Source organism: Heterodontus francisci, chromosome 13, assembly GCF_036365525.1.
Source record: "Heterodontus francisci isolate sHetFra1 chromosome 13, sHetFra1.hap1, whole genome shotgun sequence".
In the NCBI taxonomy this organism is placed as follows: Eukaryota; Metazoa; Chordata; class Chondrichthyes; order Heterodontiformes; family Heterodontidae; genus Heterodontus; species Heterodontus francisci.
The window spans coordinates 31,245,521-31,266,286 of record NC_090383.1 but is presented as its reverse complement, the minus strand read 5'-3'; the positions used below and the strand labels follow the sequence as shown (position 1 = coordinate 31,266,286).

The following is a 20,766-nucleotide window of genomic DNA, read 5'->3' as shown; positions in this document are numbered from 1 at the left end:
AAGCTGTCATGGGACAAAGGCAAAGAGTGTGTTAATGGTTGTGGTGAAAAACAAAGCATTAGTCCAGGGAGAGTGTTTATGGCAGAATAATGAGCAGCTCTGTCCACATGAAAAACATGCACAAGGTTAAAAAATAAAATAATAGTTGTGCTCTGAAATTATTGAACTCAGTGTTCAGTCCAGAAGGCTGCAGAGTGCCTAATCGAAAGATCAGTTGCTGCTCCTCAAGCTTGCGTTGATGTTCACTGGAATGCTATAATCCGGTCACCTGTACATTAGGGAGACCAAACGCAGATTGGGTGACCGCTTTGTGAAACACCTCCGCTCAGTCCGAAAGCATGACCCTGAGCTTCCGGTCGCTTGCCATTTCAACCCCCCCCACCTCATTAAAGGCCTGCTCAGGTCGGGAAAAAGAGCCCGACTTGAACCCAAACGATCCACAGCGGACCCGAGCCTGACCTGGCCCAAGTCCCTCCAATTTTGCCCAAGCCCGAACCCGACCCGACTCGACTCGACCTGACCCGACCATCCCTTTACTTACCTTCTGACTGGGAAGCTCCATGAAGCTGCAGTGCATGCGTGATGATGTCATAGTGACGCCACTCGCTCACTGCACAGACTCAGTTTCATCCCAAACTCCCAGCTCAGGTAAGTTTTTGATTTTTAATACTTACCGGCAGAGCACTTACCCTGTGTGTCCGGCCTGACCCGACCTGGACTTGACCCGACCTGGACTTGACCCGACCTGGACTTGACCCGACCTGAGCCCCAAAGCCGGACCCGAAAGAGGGGCCCAACCCGACCTGAACCCGTTGGGTTCGGGTCGGATAGCAGGCCTTTACATCTCGCTCTCATGCGCACTTTTCTGTCCTTGGCCTGCTGCAGTGTTCACGCACCTTCCCTTTTTTGTTCTTCCCCACCAACCACACCCCCCCCTTCCTGCCCCCGTCCTTCACCTTGCTTAAAACCTAATTTTCTAACCTTTGCCAGTTCTGATGAAAGGTTGCAGACCTGAAACATTAACTCTGCTACTCTCTCCACAGATGCTGCCTGACCTGCTGAGTATTTCCAGCACTTTTGTTTTCATTTTATATTTATATGTAACTCAGTTACTTTTCAGAGCCTCACTAAGCCAGTTAATAACATGAAAAAAAACACTTAATCCATAGTCCTCACTGCAGAATTATAACATTCTTCAGCCACATTTTATCATAATCCTTTTATGGTTGCTATGCAATAATCTAGCAACCTACAACACTGGGAAATAAAAACATGGTATAAACTAGCTAAAGGCATTAGTTGACATTAGCAATAGTGGTGAAATTGCATTAGTCATAATGCAGAACAGCTTTAAGGCAATTATAATTATTTTTGAGTGTGGTATGTTCCGTGCACAAACTGGAGCACACGGTCAGTTGCCAATATTTATTCAATTACTTTTGAGCTTTCTCTTCGCATTAAACCACAAATGTGAACATTGTAGAAATAAACTACATGCAGTCTTCATTTATTTTTCTTGTATTGTCAGCTACATTTGTATGTTCTTGAATTATTTTCTACTTCTCTGTTTATCATAGCCCGAGGAGTGTTGGCTCTGAATTGCGGAATCAATGCATCGCTGCTGTTATTCGCTCAGCCCCTATAGTTGGTGGTGACCTCAATCATACCAAGTCAGCAAGCACTGCAAATGAACTAAGGTAGTTTCACCCATAGCATGAACAGATGCCATATGTGGTACTATATATTTATTCTTCATATGTCAGTTGGGAGAAATGAGAGAAATCTTCGTGCTCCTGCTATTAAAGGGGCATTGCAGCTGAATCTTCATTTAGAAGTTGCTTAATTCAAATTCTCTGATGCTTCATTCTTGTAGCACTAAAAACACACATTGCAGAAAAAGCAGGCTTATGTTAATTGTTAATGACATTGCATAACTCAAATTATTAAATAATTCCATTTTCTTTCAGCCCGATGATTTGATTTTGAGTTATGAGTAGATATAACAAGAAATTGGAGCCAGATTAGGTCATTCGGCCCTTCGAGCCTGCCTTGCCATTCAGTAAGATCGTGACTGATGATCTATCTCAACTCCACCTTCCCATACAATCCCCATAATTCTTGATTCCCTTAGTATCAAAATCTATCAATCTCTATCTTGAATAGGAGGTGCCTTTTAATATCACCTTTTAATATTATGGGCAGCACAGTGGCGCAGTGGTTAGCATCGCAGCCTCACAGCTCCAGTGACCCGGGTTTGATTCTGGGTACTGCCTGTGTGGAGTTTGCAAGTTCTCCCTGTGTCTGCGTGGGTTTCCTGCGGGTGCTCCGGTTTCCTCCCACATGCCAAAGACTTGCTGGTTGATAGGTTAATTGGCCATTATAAATTGCCACTAGTATAGATAGGTGGTAGGGGAATATAGGGACAGGTGGGGATGTGGTAGGAATATGGGATTAGGATTAGTATAAATGGGTGGTTGATGGTCGGCACAGACTCGGTGGGCCGAAGGGCCTGTTTCAGTGCTGTATCTCTAAACTAAACTAAACTAAAACCTTGTGTCAGCTGCTTGAAAGCGGAGGAATATGCCAGAAGAATGCACCCTTTTAAACAGGAAGAAATTAATAGTATGTTAGTGCACTAACACTGTCAAGGCAGAGTGTTTTTACATTTAAACAGCAGTGAATCTTCATGTTACACAAGCAGTAAATGCATTATAGATAATAAGTGAAAACACAACTAAATGAAGTTTTCCTTATTGAAATCTGTTATGCTGGTCTTTGATTTAATTGTGTTGTTAAGAGTACAGATCTCTGGGTGATCCTTCATAAAAATGAAAAGTTGTTACACTCCCTTTTTTTTAATTCTTTCATGGGATGTGGGCGTCGCAGGCCAGGCCAGCATTTATTGCCCATCCCTAATTGCCCTTGAACTGAGTGGCTTGCTAGGCCATGTAAGAGTCAACCACATTGCTGTGGATCTGGAGTCACATGTAGGCCAGACCAGGTAAGGACAGCAGATTTCCTTCCCTAAAGGACATTAGTGAACCAGATGTGTTTTTACAACAATCAACAATGGTTTCATGGTCATCATTAGACTAGCTTTAAATTCCAGGTTTATTAATTGAATTCAAATTCCACCTTCTGCTGTGGTGGGATTCGAACCCATGTCCCCAGAGCAATACCTGGGTCTCTGGGTTACTAGTCCAGTGACAATACCAGTACGCCACTGCCTCCCCTATACAAAATGTACCTGTATTGTATCAAGGATACTTCATCGGTGAGTCAGTGATTTTCATCAGAAGCTGTATTGATCAATTGTTGAGAATAAAATGTGTAGCACACTGAAAGGGGCTTAAAATCAGTCACTCATGAAAGTGTGGCTTTTTCTGCACTTACTTTCAACGGTTGAGTAACTGGAAGCTCATTTTGTGTCTGCCATCTTGGATTAACATGCCTGCAGAGGCTGATATTGCACCCCCTTCTTGCTGTAAGCATTGCAACAGGCATCTGAGACCCTTTATCTGCTAGTTGGTGTCTCATTTGATTAACAGAGCAGAATTCGTATGGTTGGCGACAAGAAGTCTGAAGGTGATCCCCTCCTGCTTTGCTCCCTGAAATAGACAGGGGAAGAGATTTGTTTAGATATTTTTTTTAAATCAGAGGTATTCATATACAATACCAAGTGTATTACCAGTAAAATGTTGACGTGTTGAAATGTAGATAGTATTAGATATGTTGGAATGTTTCTAATGTGATTTTGTTCCTTCAAAAATAGGGGTTCGAGTGTCCCCGAAAATGACCGCCTAGCATCCATAGCAGCTGAGTTGCAGTTCAAGTCACTGAGCCGACACTCCAGTCCTACTGAAGACCGCGAGGGTAAGGAAGTGGCTATCAAATATAGTGCACTTAAGATGCAGTGTTTCATAATACAGCCATACTGAACCCTGTCCTTTTCATGACCTTGTCCACGACATTTACCTCCTGCTCCCTCGACCCTACTCCCACCAACCTGCTGACCACCCAACTTCCCTTCCTGGCCCCCAGGTTAGCAGGTATTGTTAACGGTTTCCTCTCCTCAGGTACTGTCCCCCTTCCCTCCAAATATGCCATCATCATCTCCTTCCTCAAAACACAAGCCTTGACACCCCCCACCCCCCACCACTCACACTGTCTGGCCTTGCAAACTACTGCCCCATCGCTAACCTCCCTTTCTTCTCCAAAGTCCTTGAATATATTGTCACTTCCCAAATCGTGCTGATCTTCCCTGCAGCTGCATGTTTGACGTTTCCTGCAAGTCCATGTTTGAACTCCTCCAGTCAAGTTTCCACTCCACCACAGCACTGAAACAACTCTTTGTCACAAATGATGACATCCAATGTGTCTGTGTCCAAAAACGCAGCGTCAGGTTCCACATGTATCCAGACTACATCCAGTTCTACCTCACCAACGCACGCAATCTCTCCATTGTCTCTGAATTGCTATGTTAAAGGTGCTATATAAATGCAAGTTGTTACTGTTGTCTCTCCTTTCCTTGGTGCCACCTGTTGGTGATGTAATGTTGGAAGCTGAATCATTGTGCCGCCTTATGACTGAGCAGATTTTAGGAGTTTGGTTGAAATCACTACAATGTGTGATTTTGTGTCTGTCTTCACGTAGAAGACATAAATTACAGAAAGAGAAGGCAATGAAGGAGCTAATAAGAGTGAGAAACTTAAGGTAATTAATTTCAGCAGAGAAAACGTAATGGAGAAACTTAAGGAAGTGATAGCTGACAAATTCCCAGGACTTGATGGCCTGCAGGTAGCTGCAGAGATGGTGGATATGCTAGTTATGATTTTCCAAAATGCCCTAGATTCTAGAATGGTCCCAGTAGAGTGGAAGTTAGCAAATGTAGCACTGCTATTTCAGAAAGGAGGGAGAGAGAAAACAGGAACTACAGACCACTTAACCTGACATCAGTCGTCGGGGGAAATGCTGGAATCTGTTATTAAGGAAGTCTTAACAATGCACTTAGAAAATCATAGTATAATCAGCCAAAGTCCACATGGTTTTCAAGGAAATCGTGTTTGACAAACTTACTAGCATTTTTTGAAAATGTAACTAGTCGGGTAGATAAAGGGGAACCAGTAGATGTAGTATACTTGGATTTCCAAAAGGCATTCAATAAATTGCCACACAAAAGTTTAATGCGTAAGATAAGGGCTCGTGGATTTGGGGGTAATATATTAGCATGGATGGAGGATTGGTTAAGCAAGAAGCAAAGAGTAGGAATAAGCAGAGCATTTTCAAGTTGGCAAGCAGTTACTAGTGGAGTACCGCAAGGATCAGCGCTGGGGCTTCAGCTGTTTTCCCTTTCTAACAGCACTGTTGGTGTACCTACACCCCAAGGACTGCAGCGGTTCAAGAACCACTACCACCTTCTTGAAGGCAATTAGGGATGGGCAATAAATGCTGGCCTAGCCAGCGATGCCCACATCCTCCGAACGAGTAAAAAAAAAAAAAATTACAATCTATATCGATGACTTGGACAAAGAGACCGAGCGTAATGTATCTAAGTTTGTTGATGACACAGGAGGGAATGTAAGCTGTGAGGAGGACACAGAGGCTGCAGAGATCTCACCACAGGTTAGGTGAGTGAGCAACAAGGTGGCAGATGGCGTATAATGTGGGAAGGTGTGAGGTTATTCACTTTGGTATGCATAGAAAAACAGAATGCTTTTTAAAAGACGTGAAACTTCAAAATGTTGATGCTCAGAGACTTGGGTGTACTTGTACAAAGAACACAAAGTTCGCAAGCAATTAGGAAGTCAAATGGCATGTTAGCCTTTAATGCAAGGGGATTGGAGTACAAGAATAAGGATGTCTTGCTAGTGGGGATGTTCGTTGATTGCACAATGTTCACCATTCGCAACTCCTCAGATACTAAAGCAGTCCGTGTAGAAATGCAGCAAGACCTGGACTATATCCAGGCTTGGGCTGATAAGTGGCAAGTAACATTCACGCCACACAAGTGCCAGGCAATGACTGTCTCATACAAGACAGAATCTAATCCTCTCCCCTTGACATTCAATGGCATTATGATCACTGAATCCCCCACTACCAACATCCTGGGGGTTACCATTGACCAGACACTGAACTGGAGAAGCCATATAAATACCATGGCTACAAGAGCAGGTCAGAGCCTAGGAATCCTGCAGTGAGTAACTCACCTCCTGACTCCCCAAAGACTGTTCACCATCTTCAAGGCACAAGTCAGGAGTGTGATGGAATACTCACTTGCCTGGATGGGTGCAGCTCCAACAACACTCAAGAAGCTTGACACTATCCAGGCCAAAGCAGCCCGTTTGATTGGCACTCCATCCACAAACATTCACTCTCTCCACCACTGACGTACAGTGGCAACAGTGTATACCATTTACAAGATGCACTGCAGCAACGCACCAAGGCTCCTTAGACCGCACCTTCCAAACCCGCAACCTCTACCACCTAGAAAGTCAAGGGCGGCAGATACATGGGAACACCACCACCTGCAAGTTCCCCTCCAAGACACGCACCATCCTGACTTGGAATTATATCGCCGTTCCTTCACTGTCGCTGGGTCAAAATCCTGGAACTCCCTTCCTAACAGCACTGTGGGTGTACCTACCCCACATGGACTGCAGTGGTTCAAGAAGACGGCTCACCACCACCTACTCGAGGGCAATTAGGGATGGGCAATAAATGCTGTCCTAACCAATGATGCCCACATTCCAGGAATGAATAAAAAAAAATTGTATCTGGCTTTGGTGAGACAATACCTGGAGTACTGTGTGCAGGTTTGGTCTAAGGAAAGATGTACTTGCTTTGGAGGTGGTACAGCAAAGGTTCACTAGATTGGTTCCTGGGATGAGAGGCTGAGGAACAGGGCCTGTACTCTGGAGTTTAGAAGAATGAGGGCTGAACTCACTGAAACATACAAGGTTCTGAAAGGGTTTGACAGGGAGGTTGTTTCACCTCTTGGGAAATCGAGAAGACGGGATACAGCCTTAGGATATGGGGTCGATCATTTATGGCTGAGATGAGAAATTTCTTCATTCAGAGCGTTGTGAATCTTTGGAATTGTCTCCCCAGAAGGTTGTGGATGCTGTAATGTTGAGCATAATTAAGACTAAAATCGAAAGATTTTTGATCTTACAGAAATTCAAGGGATATGGGCAGAAAAGTGGAGTTGAGGTAGAAGATCAACCATGGTTGTATTGAATGGCAGAGCAGGTTTGAAGGGCTGTATGGTCTATTCCTGTTTCTTATGTTTGGTATCTTTCCACCATTAATCACTGTAGAATCAAGTGACTGTTTGAATTCATTCTCTTCCCCAGAACCTATATATCCTAAAGGAGATCCAAGTGTTAGTGCACGAAGAAGCTGGGAGCTTCGTTCTCTGTTAAGTCAGTCAAAAGGTAACATCATCATTCTGGTAACATGCGCTTGATGAAATTTTCGGGTTGTATTGTTAAACAAGAATGCTTTGACATCATTCTAAACCCTTGTAGTTTTATTTTGCTGCCATGCTTTCGTTATAAGAGTATACCATCTAGACTTTTTTTTTAAAAGTAAAATACATAATATGTCACATCTGCACATTTTCCTAATAAACCCGATTTGAAGTAACTTAATTGTAAAAAGAAATGCAAAATTAGTACAGAGCTCTGCTCATTCATGTTTAATGGATGTTTAATGTCATCTTCTACTTATGATCCAGGCATCCACAGAATACAATAAGTAATCCTGCAAAGCATTATAGTGGGAGAGATGGTATGAGATGTTTTGCTGCACTATTTTTTTCTGGCAGTTTTGTTGCTTTCAATCAGAACTTTGCCTCCCTGGCAAAATTAACTTCAATGGTTGGTATATTTTGTGTTTGGTATTAATCACTCAAATAAAAATATAAGTTAGATCTATGGTAAATCTCTATCCTACACCCTGCACCTAAAAGTACTGTGGATACCCAATGATGAAATTAGACAATCACTGATCTACCAACTCGTTGGCTGAAATGTAGTTGTGGCTCCCATGACCCAGCTTGGTGTTCCAAGTCCTGCATGCTTTATTTTGTACCTGTAGCCTTGGGTCATTTTTTGGCCTGAAGAGGCATACACATTCACGTCCTAAAGCAAGAGATACAACTATGTCTAAGTGTGTATCTGCATTTAATACAGTTGGTGTTAAATCATCTCTGTATTTCAGCTTTAAAATCAGCATGGAACTTTGGCCTCAACCAATTAACAGGCACAAATCTCCAGGGCAAAATGGTCTGTGAATCAGCACATAATTGCAAATCTCATTCGGGTTGGCTGGTATGAGAAATGAGGGGGGTGTGGGAGTAAAGTTCACACTGATGAGATGAGGGCAGGGTGTTTTCTTGAAGTTGACCTTAAGGTACGTTATTGGGGTAGAGTAGAGAGAGCTTTAATCAGCATTTGGCTCATGCTCTTCCTGACCTGAGAGTGCTTGATCCTAGCCCTCTATATTCTTTACTCCGATATAGCTCACCTTGAGTGTAAAGTAATCACAAGAACTTGAGAGCAGGGAAAAGGATGAAGATAAGGAGAGGATGTATGAGTATTATGGGCCCTGCTGCAGCTGGACTATTCTGCATCTTAGTAATATTGTACCAACCAAATATTTGAAAAATGCAATGTAGTTTATATTTTTAAAAAACCTTCTGTTTTAGAATGAGTATTCCGCCTGACTTTTAAAGACCTTGTTATTTCATGTAATATTTTCCATTTCTGAATGAAGGAATCGGCAGTGCCTTCTCCAAAGTTGCAGGTTAGCCACTGGTAATGCCACACTTGACGTGGGCTCAAAGAGATGTGCAAGAGATTACACGCAGGCTTAATGAAGAAACTGTTGTCACATACAGACTGGTTTAGTATTTGCTACAGAATGGTTGTAATAGTAAATTTACTGTTCTAAATGTTATGAATGCTTTGCTTTTTTTCCATTTGTTTCCCCTCTTCCCCCACCCCCACACCCCCCTTCTGAAGTTAACTGCTGGTACTCAGGTGTGGGTCTGTGTCAGGAGCAATGCCCCCCAACCACCATTGCCAAGCATTTATTCAAATGACCGTTCATAAGCTTGTGACCCATGACCCCAAGTGAGGAAGACTGTACAATTGCAGAGAACGTTGTAGCTGACCCCTATCCTGCTGTACCCAATGTACATGCTTTCCAGGAGCCACTATAATGACAAGGAGCAGGAACCTTCCAAGTTTTTCCTTCTCTCTTCTTTCAACCCCCCGCCACCCCACCAACTCCATAGTTCTGGAGTGCTGAGGCCAGCTGGTGGCATAGTGCCATGACTGAAATCAACTGATTTAATTTCGCGCAGACTCTGTCCTGGGAACTTCAAGAAAAGGTTCACATCATTAGATCATTTAGTGACTGGTTTACTATAAAAAAAAAACTCAGTCAGTAAATAGGAGCTGTTGATTGCTATAGCACTAACGGCATTTAGTGTTTTAAGACATAAATAAGAACATAAGAAATAGGAGCGGGAGTAGGCCATTCGGCCCCTCAAGCCTGCCCCGCCGTTCAATAAGATCATGGCTGATCTGCCACAGATCTCAACTCCTCATTTGTGCCAGCTCCTCCTAGCCCTCAACTCTGATATTTCAAAAATCTATCGACCTCCTCTTCAAATACTTTCAGTGATCTAGTCTTCACAACTCTCTGAGGTAGAGAATTCCAGACATTCACTACCCTCTGAGAGAAGAAATTCCTTCAAGCCTCAGTTTTAAATGAGTGTCCCCATAATATGTAACTATGTCTCCTATTTCGAGATTCCCCCACTAGTGGAAACATCTTCGCAACATCTACCCTGTCTCACTTACAAAGAACAATACAGCACAGGAACAGGCCATTCGGCCCTCCAAGCCTGCGCCGATCTTGATGCCTGCCTAAACTAACACCTTCTGCACTTCCGGGGCCCATATCCCTCTATTCCCTTCCTATTCATGTATTTGTCAAGATGTCTCTTAAATGTCGCTTTCGTATCTGCTTCCACCACCTCCCCTGGCAGCAAGTTCCAGGCACTCACCACCCTCTGTGTAAAAAAAACTTGCCTCGCACATCCCCTCTAAACTTTGCCCCTCGCACCTTAAATCTATGTCCCCTAGTAACTGACTCTTCCACCCTGGGAAAAAGCTTCTGACTATCCACTCTGTCCATGCCGCTCATAACTTTGTAAACCTCTATCATGTCGCCCCTCCACCTCCATCGTTCCAGTGAAAACAATCCGAGTTCTTCCAACCTCTCCTCTTAGCTATGCCCTCCAGACCAGGCAACATCCTGGTAAACCTCCTCTGTACCCTCTCCAAAGCCTCCACGTCCTTCTGGTAGTGTGGCGACCAGAATTGCACGCAATATTCTAAGAGTGGCCTAACTAAGGTTCTGTACAGCTGCAACATGACTTGCCAATTTTTATACTCTATGCCCCGACCGATGAAGGCAAGCATGCCGTATGCCTTCTTGACTACCTTATCCACCTGCGTTGCCACTTTCAGTGACCTGTGGACCTGTACGTCCAGATCTCTCTGCCTGTCAATACTCCTAAGGGTTCTGCCATTTACTGTATACCTGCCACCTGCATTAGACCTTCCAAAATGCATTACCTCACATTTGTCCGGATTAAACTCCATCTGCCATTTCTCCGCCCAAGTCTCCAACCGATCTATGTCCTGCTGTATCCTCTGACAATCCTCATCACTTTCCGCAACTCCACCAACCTTTGTGTCGTCCGCAAACTTACTAATCAGACCAGCTACATTTTCCTCCAAATCATTTATATATACTACAAACAGCAAAGGTCCCAGCACTGATCCGCGGAACACCACTAGTCACATTCCTCCATTCAGAAAAACACCCATCCACTGATATCCTCTGTCTTCTATGACCGAGCCAGTTCTGTATCCTCAGTTTCTTGTACGTTTCAATAAGATCACTGCTCATTCTTCCAAACTCTAATGAATAAAGGCCGAACCTGTTGATCCGTTCTTGATAAGTCAACCCCTTCATCCCAGGAATCAGCCTAGTGAATCTCTTTTTGAACTGCCTCCAATGCCAGTATATCCTTTCTTAAATACGGGGACCAAAACTGTACACAGTACTCCAGGTGCGGCCTCACCAACACCCTGTACAGTTGTAACAAGACTTCCCTATTTTAAACTCCAACCCCCTAGCAATAAAGGCCAAAATTCCATTTGCCTTCTTAATTGCTTGCTGCACCTGCATGCTAACTTTTTGTATTTCATGCACAAGAACACCCAGATCCTTCTGCGCTGCACTTTTTTGGAGTGTCTCTCCATTTAAATAATAGTCTGCCTTTTGATTCTTCCTACCAAAGTACATGACCTCACACTTCCCTACATTAAACTACATCTGCCAAATTTTTGCCCACTCACTCAACCCATCAATATCCCCTTGCAGATTCTTTATGTCCTCATCGCAACATGCCCTCCCACCTATTTTTGTATCATCAGCAAATTTGGATATATTGTACTCTGCCCCCTCCAACAAGTCATTAATATAGATAGTAAATAATTGAGGCCCTAGGACTGATCCTTGTGGCAATCCACTAGTTATGTCTTTCCAACCTGAAAAAGATTCATTAATCCCGACTCTCTGTCTTCTGTGTGTTAACCAATCCTCAATCCATGCTAATACATTACCCCCAATACCGTGAGCTTCTATCTTGTGCAATAATCTTTTATGTGGCACCTTATCGAATGCCTTCTGTAAATCCAAATACACTACATCTACCGGTTGCCTTTTATCAACTCTGTTTGTTATATCCTCAAACAACTCGAGCAAATTTGTCAAACATGATTTCCCTTTCACAAAACCATGTTGACTCTGTTTGATTGCGTTAAGCTTTTCTAAGTGTCCTGCTATTTCTCCCTTAATAATGGACTCTAGTATTTTCCCAACGACCAATGTTAGAGTGACTGGCCTATAATTTCCTGCTTTTTGTCTCCCTCCCTTCTTGAACAGGGCCGTCATATTAGAGGCTTTCCAATCCACTGGGACCCTCCCGGAATCCAGTGGGTTCTGGGATATTTCGACCAATGCCTCCACTATCTCTGCAGACATTTCCTTTAAAACCCTTGGATGCAGGCCATCAGGTCCTGGCGACTTGTCTGCCTTTAGTCCCATTAGTCTGTCAAATACTTTGTCCCCCGTGATAGGGACTGTTACAAGATCTTTCCTCCATTAGCTCCTTGCTTATCTGATATCTGTGGGATGTTTATAGTGTCCTCCACCGTGAAGACCGATGCAAAATACTGTTCCCCGTTATCAATTCTGTCAATAGATTATTGCACGCCTAGGGCTGGATCTTGTGCTCGGTTCGGCCTAGGGTTCTGTGGTGGAGGGGGTGTGTCTGGAGAACCGAAGCAGCAGCGGCTGCCATGGCACCCGATGATGGGATTCCCGGGGGCGGGGAAGCTCCATGGCGGCACCTCTACCGTTCTGCAACGGGACCCTCAGTTAAATATTTAATATACCTCTCTGCATAAATTTTAACGTCATCCGCCACGATCTTCCTGTCCGATCCCGATCTTGAGCTTGACCGGTTGACGCGCCTTCACTTTCCCATCCATGCGCAGTTGGCACCACCAAGGAGGGGCAGGGGTCAACGCTACATTTTGTTTATAGATGGGGCGGATGGGGTCAACTCTGCATTTTGTTTGCAGGGCTAGCAGCCTTTTAAAAATGGCGACAGCACCTGTTCCCGCCTCAGGTGACGCTGTTCATGGTGTTGCCGCCCCCATCACGTGGGTGAGGGGCAGTGGGCCGGGGAGGCGGCTGCCGCCAGTATGTTATGTGGCCGCCCGCTGTAGAATCGCAGTGGAGCAGATCCCGTGCGGGGCAGCCACCATTACGTGCACCCGCCATCGCATCTGGCGGCGGGACCGCAAGATCTGGCGCCGAGTGTGTAATGAATGTAATAAACTGAAATTAACTTTTTTAAATTTTGTGTTGTGCGATACTAAACATGAAAACATGGCAAATTGTTTTTCATTCGTTCAGAGGTAAAACACAATAACATTAGATCTCCTCAAATATATCTTACCATTATGCATGATACTGTGTACGTGACATTCATGTAATGTCATGAGAATGATGCATCGCTATAGACGCTCGACACAAATGGTATCGACCAGTCAGTTTCTTCATGAAAATAGTGTTTTAATTGTGAAACAAAAACTTCCAGGACTTTCTTATAAAGTTTAAACTCGCCCACATTTTAGGTTTTTATTTTTCCCATTGGCTGTTTCATCTATCCCAACCAGTGCCACTTGCCCTTGTCTTGATGTTTAGAGTGCACCGGTGCTTAATGATAATACTTGATTTGCACTCTGGTGGATTCCGCACTTTGCCTACATCTCCTCGTGTTTCAATGTAGTGAAATCTAATTTTGGATGTTTTAATTAGTTTTAGAACAAAATATAATCTGAGGAACATGATGCCATCCCAGTTAACATCGTTGTAAATTGCTACTGACCTACCAGTAGAACAGCTTATCAATAAGATTATATTTTGTTATAACAGCTTATATTGAGTATCATTGCTCTGAAAACCAGTGCATAAATCAGTACCAATTGTGTTTATGCCAAACAGCCATTGAGAAAATACTAGTCATTTAAAAGGTAGACAAGTGAAAACTCTTACTATTTTTTCTTCTTGCCAATTTTTCTTCATCTTGCCTTCACCAGAACGTGTTTGGTTGTGTGGCGGGCTATGGTTCCATATATACAAGACCCAGTACCTAAACCAAATGCCTTTTCTTGGATGATCTTTGGTGATGAATTTCAGCTACTAACTAGGAAGTATTAAAACCATGTTTACTCTTGTCCTCAGCCCATTTCACCCACATGCAGGAGTCGCTGTGTAGATCAGGAGCAGGAATTTGCTTGGTTTTTCTCTTCGTTAAACCAGGGCACTAAGCTAGTTGTACTGCCCAGCTAACTCCGTATACATTAGGCATTGAATGTAGGAATGTTTTTGTCCTTAATGCTTCAGTTACTCACTGAATAAAACATGCTGAGCCATCCGGGAAGACTAATTGTTACCGTTGTATTAAAACTTGTAGTGGTTGTACTTTGGTTCAGATATGTTCTTGAGTGTACCCTGGCAAGTTCACTTAAATTTGTACTATTAACCAAAGCATATCATGTTCCTGACAGATTTACTTTTAATCTGATCCTTAATTTTTTCCTCTTTCCTCCCTTGCTCTCATGTAGATGGTGACTTATGTTGGACATAGTTCCACAAGGTTTAGAAGCCCTGTAGTATGTTGCCTAAGGGCCTGTTCTGTTGGGGGTTGTTTGACTACAGGGGCATCTATATTTGGTTCCAGTGCAAGTTGCTGATTAGGGATCAGGAGCCGTATCTTCTACTGGGCGTCCTCTGAAGCAAATTCAAGCTGGTCCCATAGCTGAGATGAATTGATTAACTTAGCATACACTAAAGATTAGAACGAGAGTATTCCTGTTCTATCTGGATCAATACCGCACTAGGTAGCACATTACTCCACTCAGCTGTTGGAAGGCCCTTCGTCCAATTCCCATCCTTCAGTGTTACAGAGTACTTTCACTCAGCCTTGATTTCTGTCACTGATTTGCATCTATCTCCATTTCATCTTTGCTCCTTCCCTCCATAAAGCAGATGGTGATAATTAGTCTGAGAGAATAGCTGACAAGCATCAGAGGAAGCACAGTTTCCATTAAATAGGTTTGAATCTGCGAAACGGCAGCAAATTGAAATAAGAACTGAGGCATTTTATGTATGAAATGTTACCTAATCTACAAGCATCTAAGGTAGGTACTTTGCACCGTCGGGGAGGACAGCAAGAAAATCTCACCCATTACTATAGGTCGTTATTTGTTTGGTGTACGTTACAAATTGAACATACCTGTGTTTGATTTCCTAGATATAGCTGCCAAGCAGAGTCGAATTGATGCTGTCCGCAAGTCAGTTAAATCCTTTGAGGAGCAGCAAAATCTGCAGATGAAGCAAAAGAACATCATTGGCCAAGTCTGCGACATTCCTAAATCTTATGATAATGTCATGCAAGTTGGATTAAGAAAAGTGACATTTAAATGGCAGAGAGGAAATAAAATAGGTAATGTTGGAGTTCTAGGTGTAAAAATAAGCCTTAATTTTACACAGCTTTCATGTACAGAATTTTGAAAATGATCTTTGGGGAAAAAAAAGTCTCTGCTCCTCATTTCTGTTAAGATACAGACTTGCGGCCTGACCTGCAAGTGTTGGTGGACCTTTGTAGTTTTCCCCCAAATAGTAATTCCAAATGTTTGAAACTAGAGTGTGTGATCAGAATATTTCCCTATGGAGGGAATCACAGCTGAGCCGGATAAAGAAAGACTTGCATTTACATAATGTAAAATAAAAACAAGAAATGCTGGAAATACTCAGCAGGTCTGGCAGCATCTGTGGAGAGAGAAGCAGAGTTAACGTTTCAGGTCAGTGACCCTTCTTCAGAACTGGAAAATATTAGAAGTGTGAAAGGTTATAAGCAAGTAAAGTGGGGTGGAGGCAAGAGATAACAAAGGAGAAGGTGTAGATAGGACAAGGTCACAGAATCGCTGACCAGAAGGTCATGGAGCAAAGGCAAACAATATGTAAATACATTTATATAGTGTCTTCCACAACCACTGGATGTCCCAAAGCACTTTACAACCAATGAAGCAATTTTGAAGTGTAGTCACTGTTGTAATGTAGGAAATATGCACAGCAAACTCCCACAAACCTGAATGTAATAATGGCCAGATAATCTGTTTGTGATGTTGATTGAGGAATAAATATTGGTGAGGGCAATGGGGATAATTCCCTTGCTGTTTTTCAAATTAGTATCATGGGGTCTTTTACTTCCATGTAAGAGGGCAGATTGGGCCTTGGTTTAAATCTTCATTCCAAAGACAGCACGTCCAACCCTCACTCAGTTTCGCACTGGAGTATCAGCTTTGTTTTTTGTCCACATGTCCTAGAGTGGGACTCCAGAGCGAGAGTGCTACCAACTGAGCCACAGCTGACACATACGTGGCACATGATTCTTGGCCTGGACTCATTGTGACATCCGCATGTGCATTCCATTTTTAAGCAAGGGACATTGAATAGTGATCAGCAGTGTAAACCCAGCTCAGAGATTTGAACCAATTGCAGCAACTTTACTGTTGGCTCATCTGAAATCATTAACTTCACACATGTGCTATGGCTCAAGCCATTCAATCAGTTCATTGGCTGAACCGATTACTCCACATTCCCTGCTATCCCCAATAACCTTTCACCCGCTTGCTTATCAAGAATCTATCTACCTCTGCCTTAATGATATTCAAAGAATCTACTTCCACCACCTTTTGTGGAAGGGAGTTCCAAAGATTCACAACCCTCAGAGAACAAATTTTTCTTCATCTCTGTCTTAAATGGGCGACCCCTTATTTTTAAATAGTGACCCCTAGTTCTAGATTCTCCCACAAGAAGCAACATCCTATCCACATCTACCTGGTCAAGACCCCTCAGGATCTTGTATGTTTCAATCAAGTCTTTACTTACTCTTCTAAACTCCAGCAGATACAAGCCTAGCCTGTCCAACCTTTCCTCATAAGACAATCTTCCCATTCCAGGTTTTAGTCTAGTAAACCTCTGAACTGCTTCCAATGCATTTACATCCTGCCTTAAATAAAGAGACCAATACTGTACAGAGTACTCCAGATACGGTCTCACCAATTCCCTGTATGACTGAAGGATAACCTCCCTACTTTTGTATTCAACTCACCTCGCAATAAATGATAACATTCTATTAGCATTCCTAATTACTTGTACCTGCATACTAACCTTCTGCAATTCATGCACGAGGGCACCCAGGTCCCTCTGCATCTCAGAGCTCTGCAATCTCTCACCATTTAGATAATATACTTTTTTATTCTTCCTGGCAAAATGGACAGTTCCACATTTTTCCACATTATACTCCATTTGCCAGATCTTAACCTATCTATATCCCTTTGTAGCCTCCATATGTCGTCTTTGCCACCTACTTTCCTACCTCTCTTTGTGTCATCAGCAAATTTAGCAACCATACCTTAATTCCATTCATTAAAGTCATTGATATAAATTGTAAAAAGTTGAGGCCCCAGCACAGATCCCTGTGGCATTCCACTTGTTACATCTTGCCAACCAGAAAGTGACCCATTTATACCTACTCTCTGTTTCCTGTTAGCTAGCCAGTCTTCTATCCATGCCAATATGTTACGCCCTACACCATGACCTTTTATTTTCCACAATAACCTTTGATGTGGCACCTTATCAAATGCCTTCTGGAAATCTAAGTACATTACATCCACTGGTTTCCCTTTATCCACAGCACATGTAACTCCCTCAAAGAACTCCAATAAATTGGTTAAACATGATTTCCCTTTTTCAAAACCATGTTGACTCTGCCTGATTGCCTTAAACATTTCTAAGTGCTTTACAACGTCTTTAATAATAGCTTTTAACATCTTCCTATGACAGATTTTAAACTTAACTGGCCTGTAGTTTCCTGCTTTCTGTCTCCCTTTTTGAATAAAGGAGTTACATTTGCTATTTTCCAATCTAACGGAACCTTCCGCTAATCTAGGGAATTTTGAAAAATTAAAACCAGCACATCAACTATCTCAATAGCCACTTCTTTTAAGACCCTAGGATGAAGTCCATTAGGACCTGGGGACTTGTCAGCTCACAGCTCCAACCTTAGTACCACTTCCCTGGTGATTATAATTTTCTTGAGTTCCTTCCTCCCTCCCTTCTATTTCCTGATTTACAGTTATTTCTGGGATGTTACTTGTATCCTCTATAGTGAAGGACGATGCAAGATACCTTTTCAATTTATCTGCCATCCCTTATTATCCAGTCTCACTTTCTGTAGGACCAACGCTCGCATTGTTAACTCTTCTTAAAAATATCTATAGAAACTTACTATCTGTCTTTATATTTCTAGCTAGCTTCCTCTAAATTTTTCCCCTCCTTAGCAGCAGCAGCAATTTAGAAAAAACAATTTTATTACTGGTCACTCATTGTATGACAGAAGATTCCAACTCAAAAGCATTTGAGGTGCATTTAGGAAAGTGAAAGTGTCTTTATTTTGTGTATGGAAATAGAGATCAGTAGCTGAGAAAAACAAACTATAAAAAAAAAGGTAAATGGCAGAAATCTGAAATGGCAGTAGAAATGCAAAGTTTGTTGATTAGTATTGGAAAGAGAAATGCTTTGGCTGGAATCTTTCATCACAATTGGTTAGGTTGTTGACTTTCTTTACTCTTTTAACACACTGTGCTGTTTCAGCATTTTCTGTTACTATTTGAGAAACAGCCAGTTGTTTTTCCTCTACTACATTCCTCATGGTCAAATAACCTATTTACTGGTACAACTCTCAAAGTAAAGGTTTAAATTCAAGCTGTTGCATAACCATCTAATCTGTGGTTTTCTCTTATTCAGTATTGTGCCAGTATTCTAATAAAGGTGAAATCAAAACTGCCAATTGATGTCTGATTATAGCATGAGCTTGAACAGAAAATAAGACTGTCCCTTGTTTACCTGAAGTGGTCAACCCACACCTACTGATGCAATAGTGATTTTCAAATGTAAAATGGACGTTCACTAAATCTGTTATGCTTCTGAATTTGACATGCGTCAAATTGCCAGATTTTGAAGTGCTATTGCTGTAAATGCAGCTTATTATTTTTGTTGATTTCACTGTCATTATAACTGCAATATATCTTTATATTTAAATATTGAACAAAAACTTAGTTGTGGCTTGAAAGGACAAAGCACTTGAGCAAAGAGCTAGACTAACATAAATTGCATAAATTAGGTTAGATCAGGGTTGTCCAACCTTAATGCGTGGGGGGTGGGGGGAACATGACAATTTTTGTCTTAAATGGGGGGTGGCGGGTGTGAGACAATTTCGGAAAGATAAAGGCATTAAAATTTATCTTGCTATTAATCAAAACAACAACAACAGCTGAATTTTTGTGAAGAAGCTTTAAATGAGAAGACTAATTTATTGGCATAGTTTCTGGTCACTATGTTGGACACTGGTTTAGCGAGATTCCTGGCATTTTTTTTGGCTTGCACAAGTAGTCAGTGTTTGCCTGCACACTTGAGTGACATGGAGTATTCTAGATAGATGACATTCAGTCAGGAGTGATCTTAATCACTCTGTCTCCCTCTGCCTCTGTGCCCCCCTCTTTCTCTCTCTTTGTCCCACCGCTCGCTCTCTGTCTCCTGTCCCACCGCTCGCTCTGTCTCCTGTCCCACCGCTCGCTCTGTCTCCTGTCCCACCGCTCGCTCTGTCTCCTGTCCCACCGCTCTCTCTGTCTCCTGTCCCACCGCTCTCTCTGTCTCCTGTCCCACCGCTCTCTCTGTCTCCTGTCCCACCGCTCTCTCTGTCTCCTGTCCCACCGCTCTCTCTGTCTCCTGTCCCACCGCTCTCTCTGTCTCCTGTCCCACCGCTCTCTCTGTCTCCTGTCCCACCGCTCTCTCTGTCTCCTGTCCCACCGCTCTCTCTGTCTCCCGCCCCCGCTCTCTCTGTCTCCCGCCCCCCCGCTCTCTCTGTCTCCCGCCCCCGCGCTCTCTCTGTCTCCCGCCCCCCCGCTCTCTCTGTCTCCCGCCCCCCCGCTCTCTCTGTCTCCCGCCCCCGCGCTCTCTCTGTCTCCCGCCCCCGCGCTCTCTCTGTGTCCCCCGCCCCCGCGCGCTCTCTGTCTCCCCCGCCCCCGCGCTCTCTCTGTCTCCCCCGCCCCCGCGCTCTCTCTGTCTCTCCCGCCCCCGCGCGCTCTCTGTCTCTCCCGCCCCCGCGCGCTCTCTGTCTCTCCCGCCCCCGCGCGCTCTCTGTCTCTCCCGCCCCCGCGCGCTCTCTGTCTCTCCCGCCCCCGCGCGCTCTCTGTCTCTCCCGCCCCCGCGCGCTCTCTGTCTCTCCCGCCCCCGCGCGCTCTCTGTCTCTCCCGCCCCCGCGCGCTCTCTGTCTCTCCCGCCCCCGCGCGCTCTCTGTCTCTCCCGCCCCCGCGCGCTCTCTGTCTCTCCCGCCCCCGCGCGCTCTCTGTCTCTCCCGCCCCCGCGCGCTCTCTGTCTCTCCCGCCCCCGCGCGCTCTCTGTCTCTCCCGCCCCCGCGCGCTCTCTGTCTCTCCCGCCCCCGCGCGCTCTCTGTCTCTCCCGCCCCCGCGCGCTCTCTGTCTCTCCCGCCCCCGCGCGCTCTCTGTCTCTCCCGCCCCCGCGCGCTCTCTGTCTCTCCCGCCCCCGCGCGCTCTCTGTCTCTCCCGCCCCCGCGCGCTCTCTGTCTCTCCCGCCCCCGCGCGCTCTCTGTCTCTCCCGCCCCCGCGCGCTCTCTGTCTCTCCCGCCCCCGCGCGCTCTCTGTCTCTCCCGCCCCCGCGCGCTCTCTGTCTCTCCCGCCCCCGCGCGCTCTCTGTCTCTCCCGCCCCCGCGCGCTCTCTGTCTCTCCCGCCCCCGCGCGCTCTCTGTCTCTCCCGCCCCCGCGCGCTCTCTGTCTCTCCCGCCCCCGCGCGCTCTCTGTCTCTCCCGCCCCCGCGCGCTCTCTGTCTCTCCCGCCCCCGCGCGCTCTCTGTCTCTCCCGCCCCCGCGCGCTCTCTGTCTCTCCCGCCCCCGCGCGCTCTCTGTCTCTCCCGCCCCCGCGCGCTCTCTGTCTCTCCCGCCCCCGCGCGCTCTCTGTCTCTCCCGCC

General features: G+C 44.6%; 1 protein-coding gene and 1 long non-coding RNA gene across 6 annotated transcripts in view; one reads left to right on the top strand and one right to left on the bottom strand.

The window, feature by feature from the left end:
- Nucleotides 1-20,766, top strand: part of map3k4 (mitogen-activated protein kinase kinase kinase 4) — a 221,808-nt gene that overhangs the window by 180,174 nt on the left and 20,868 nt on the right. For 4 of the 5 annotated variants that reach the window (XM_068044617.1, XM_068044615.1, XM_068044619.1 and 1 more), the window contains 4 exons: nucleotides 1,578-1,697; nucleotides 3,773-3,873; nucleotides 7,353-7,433; nucleotides 14,969-15,160. In XM_068044617.1, coding sequence (XP_067900718.1) covers nucleotides 1,578-1,697; nucleotides 3,773-3,873; nucleotides 7,353-7,433; nucleotides 14,969-15,160 — 494 coding nt within the window. Of the gene's footprint in view, nucleotides 1-1,577; nucleotides 1,698-3,772; nucleotides 3,874-5,359; nucleotides 5,628-7,352; nucleotides 7,434-14,968; nucleotides 15,161-20,766 lie in introns of those variants that run through there. The other variant, XR_010976168.1, reaches the window with a different exon arrangement.
- On the bottom strand, nucleotides 1,480-15,072 carry LOC137376318 (uncharacterized). Its single transcript, XR_010976169.1, has 3 exons — nucleotides 14,951-15,072; nucleotides 3,394-3,608; nucleotides 1,480-1,875 (listed from the first exon to the last, which is right to left on the bottom strand). It is a non-coding gene; the product is annotated as an uncharacterized lncRNA (long non-coding RNA).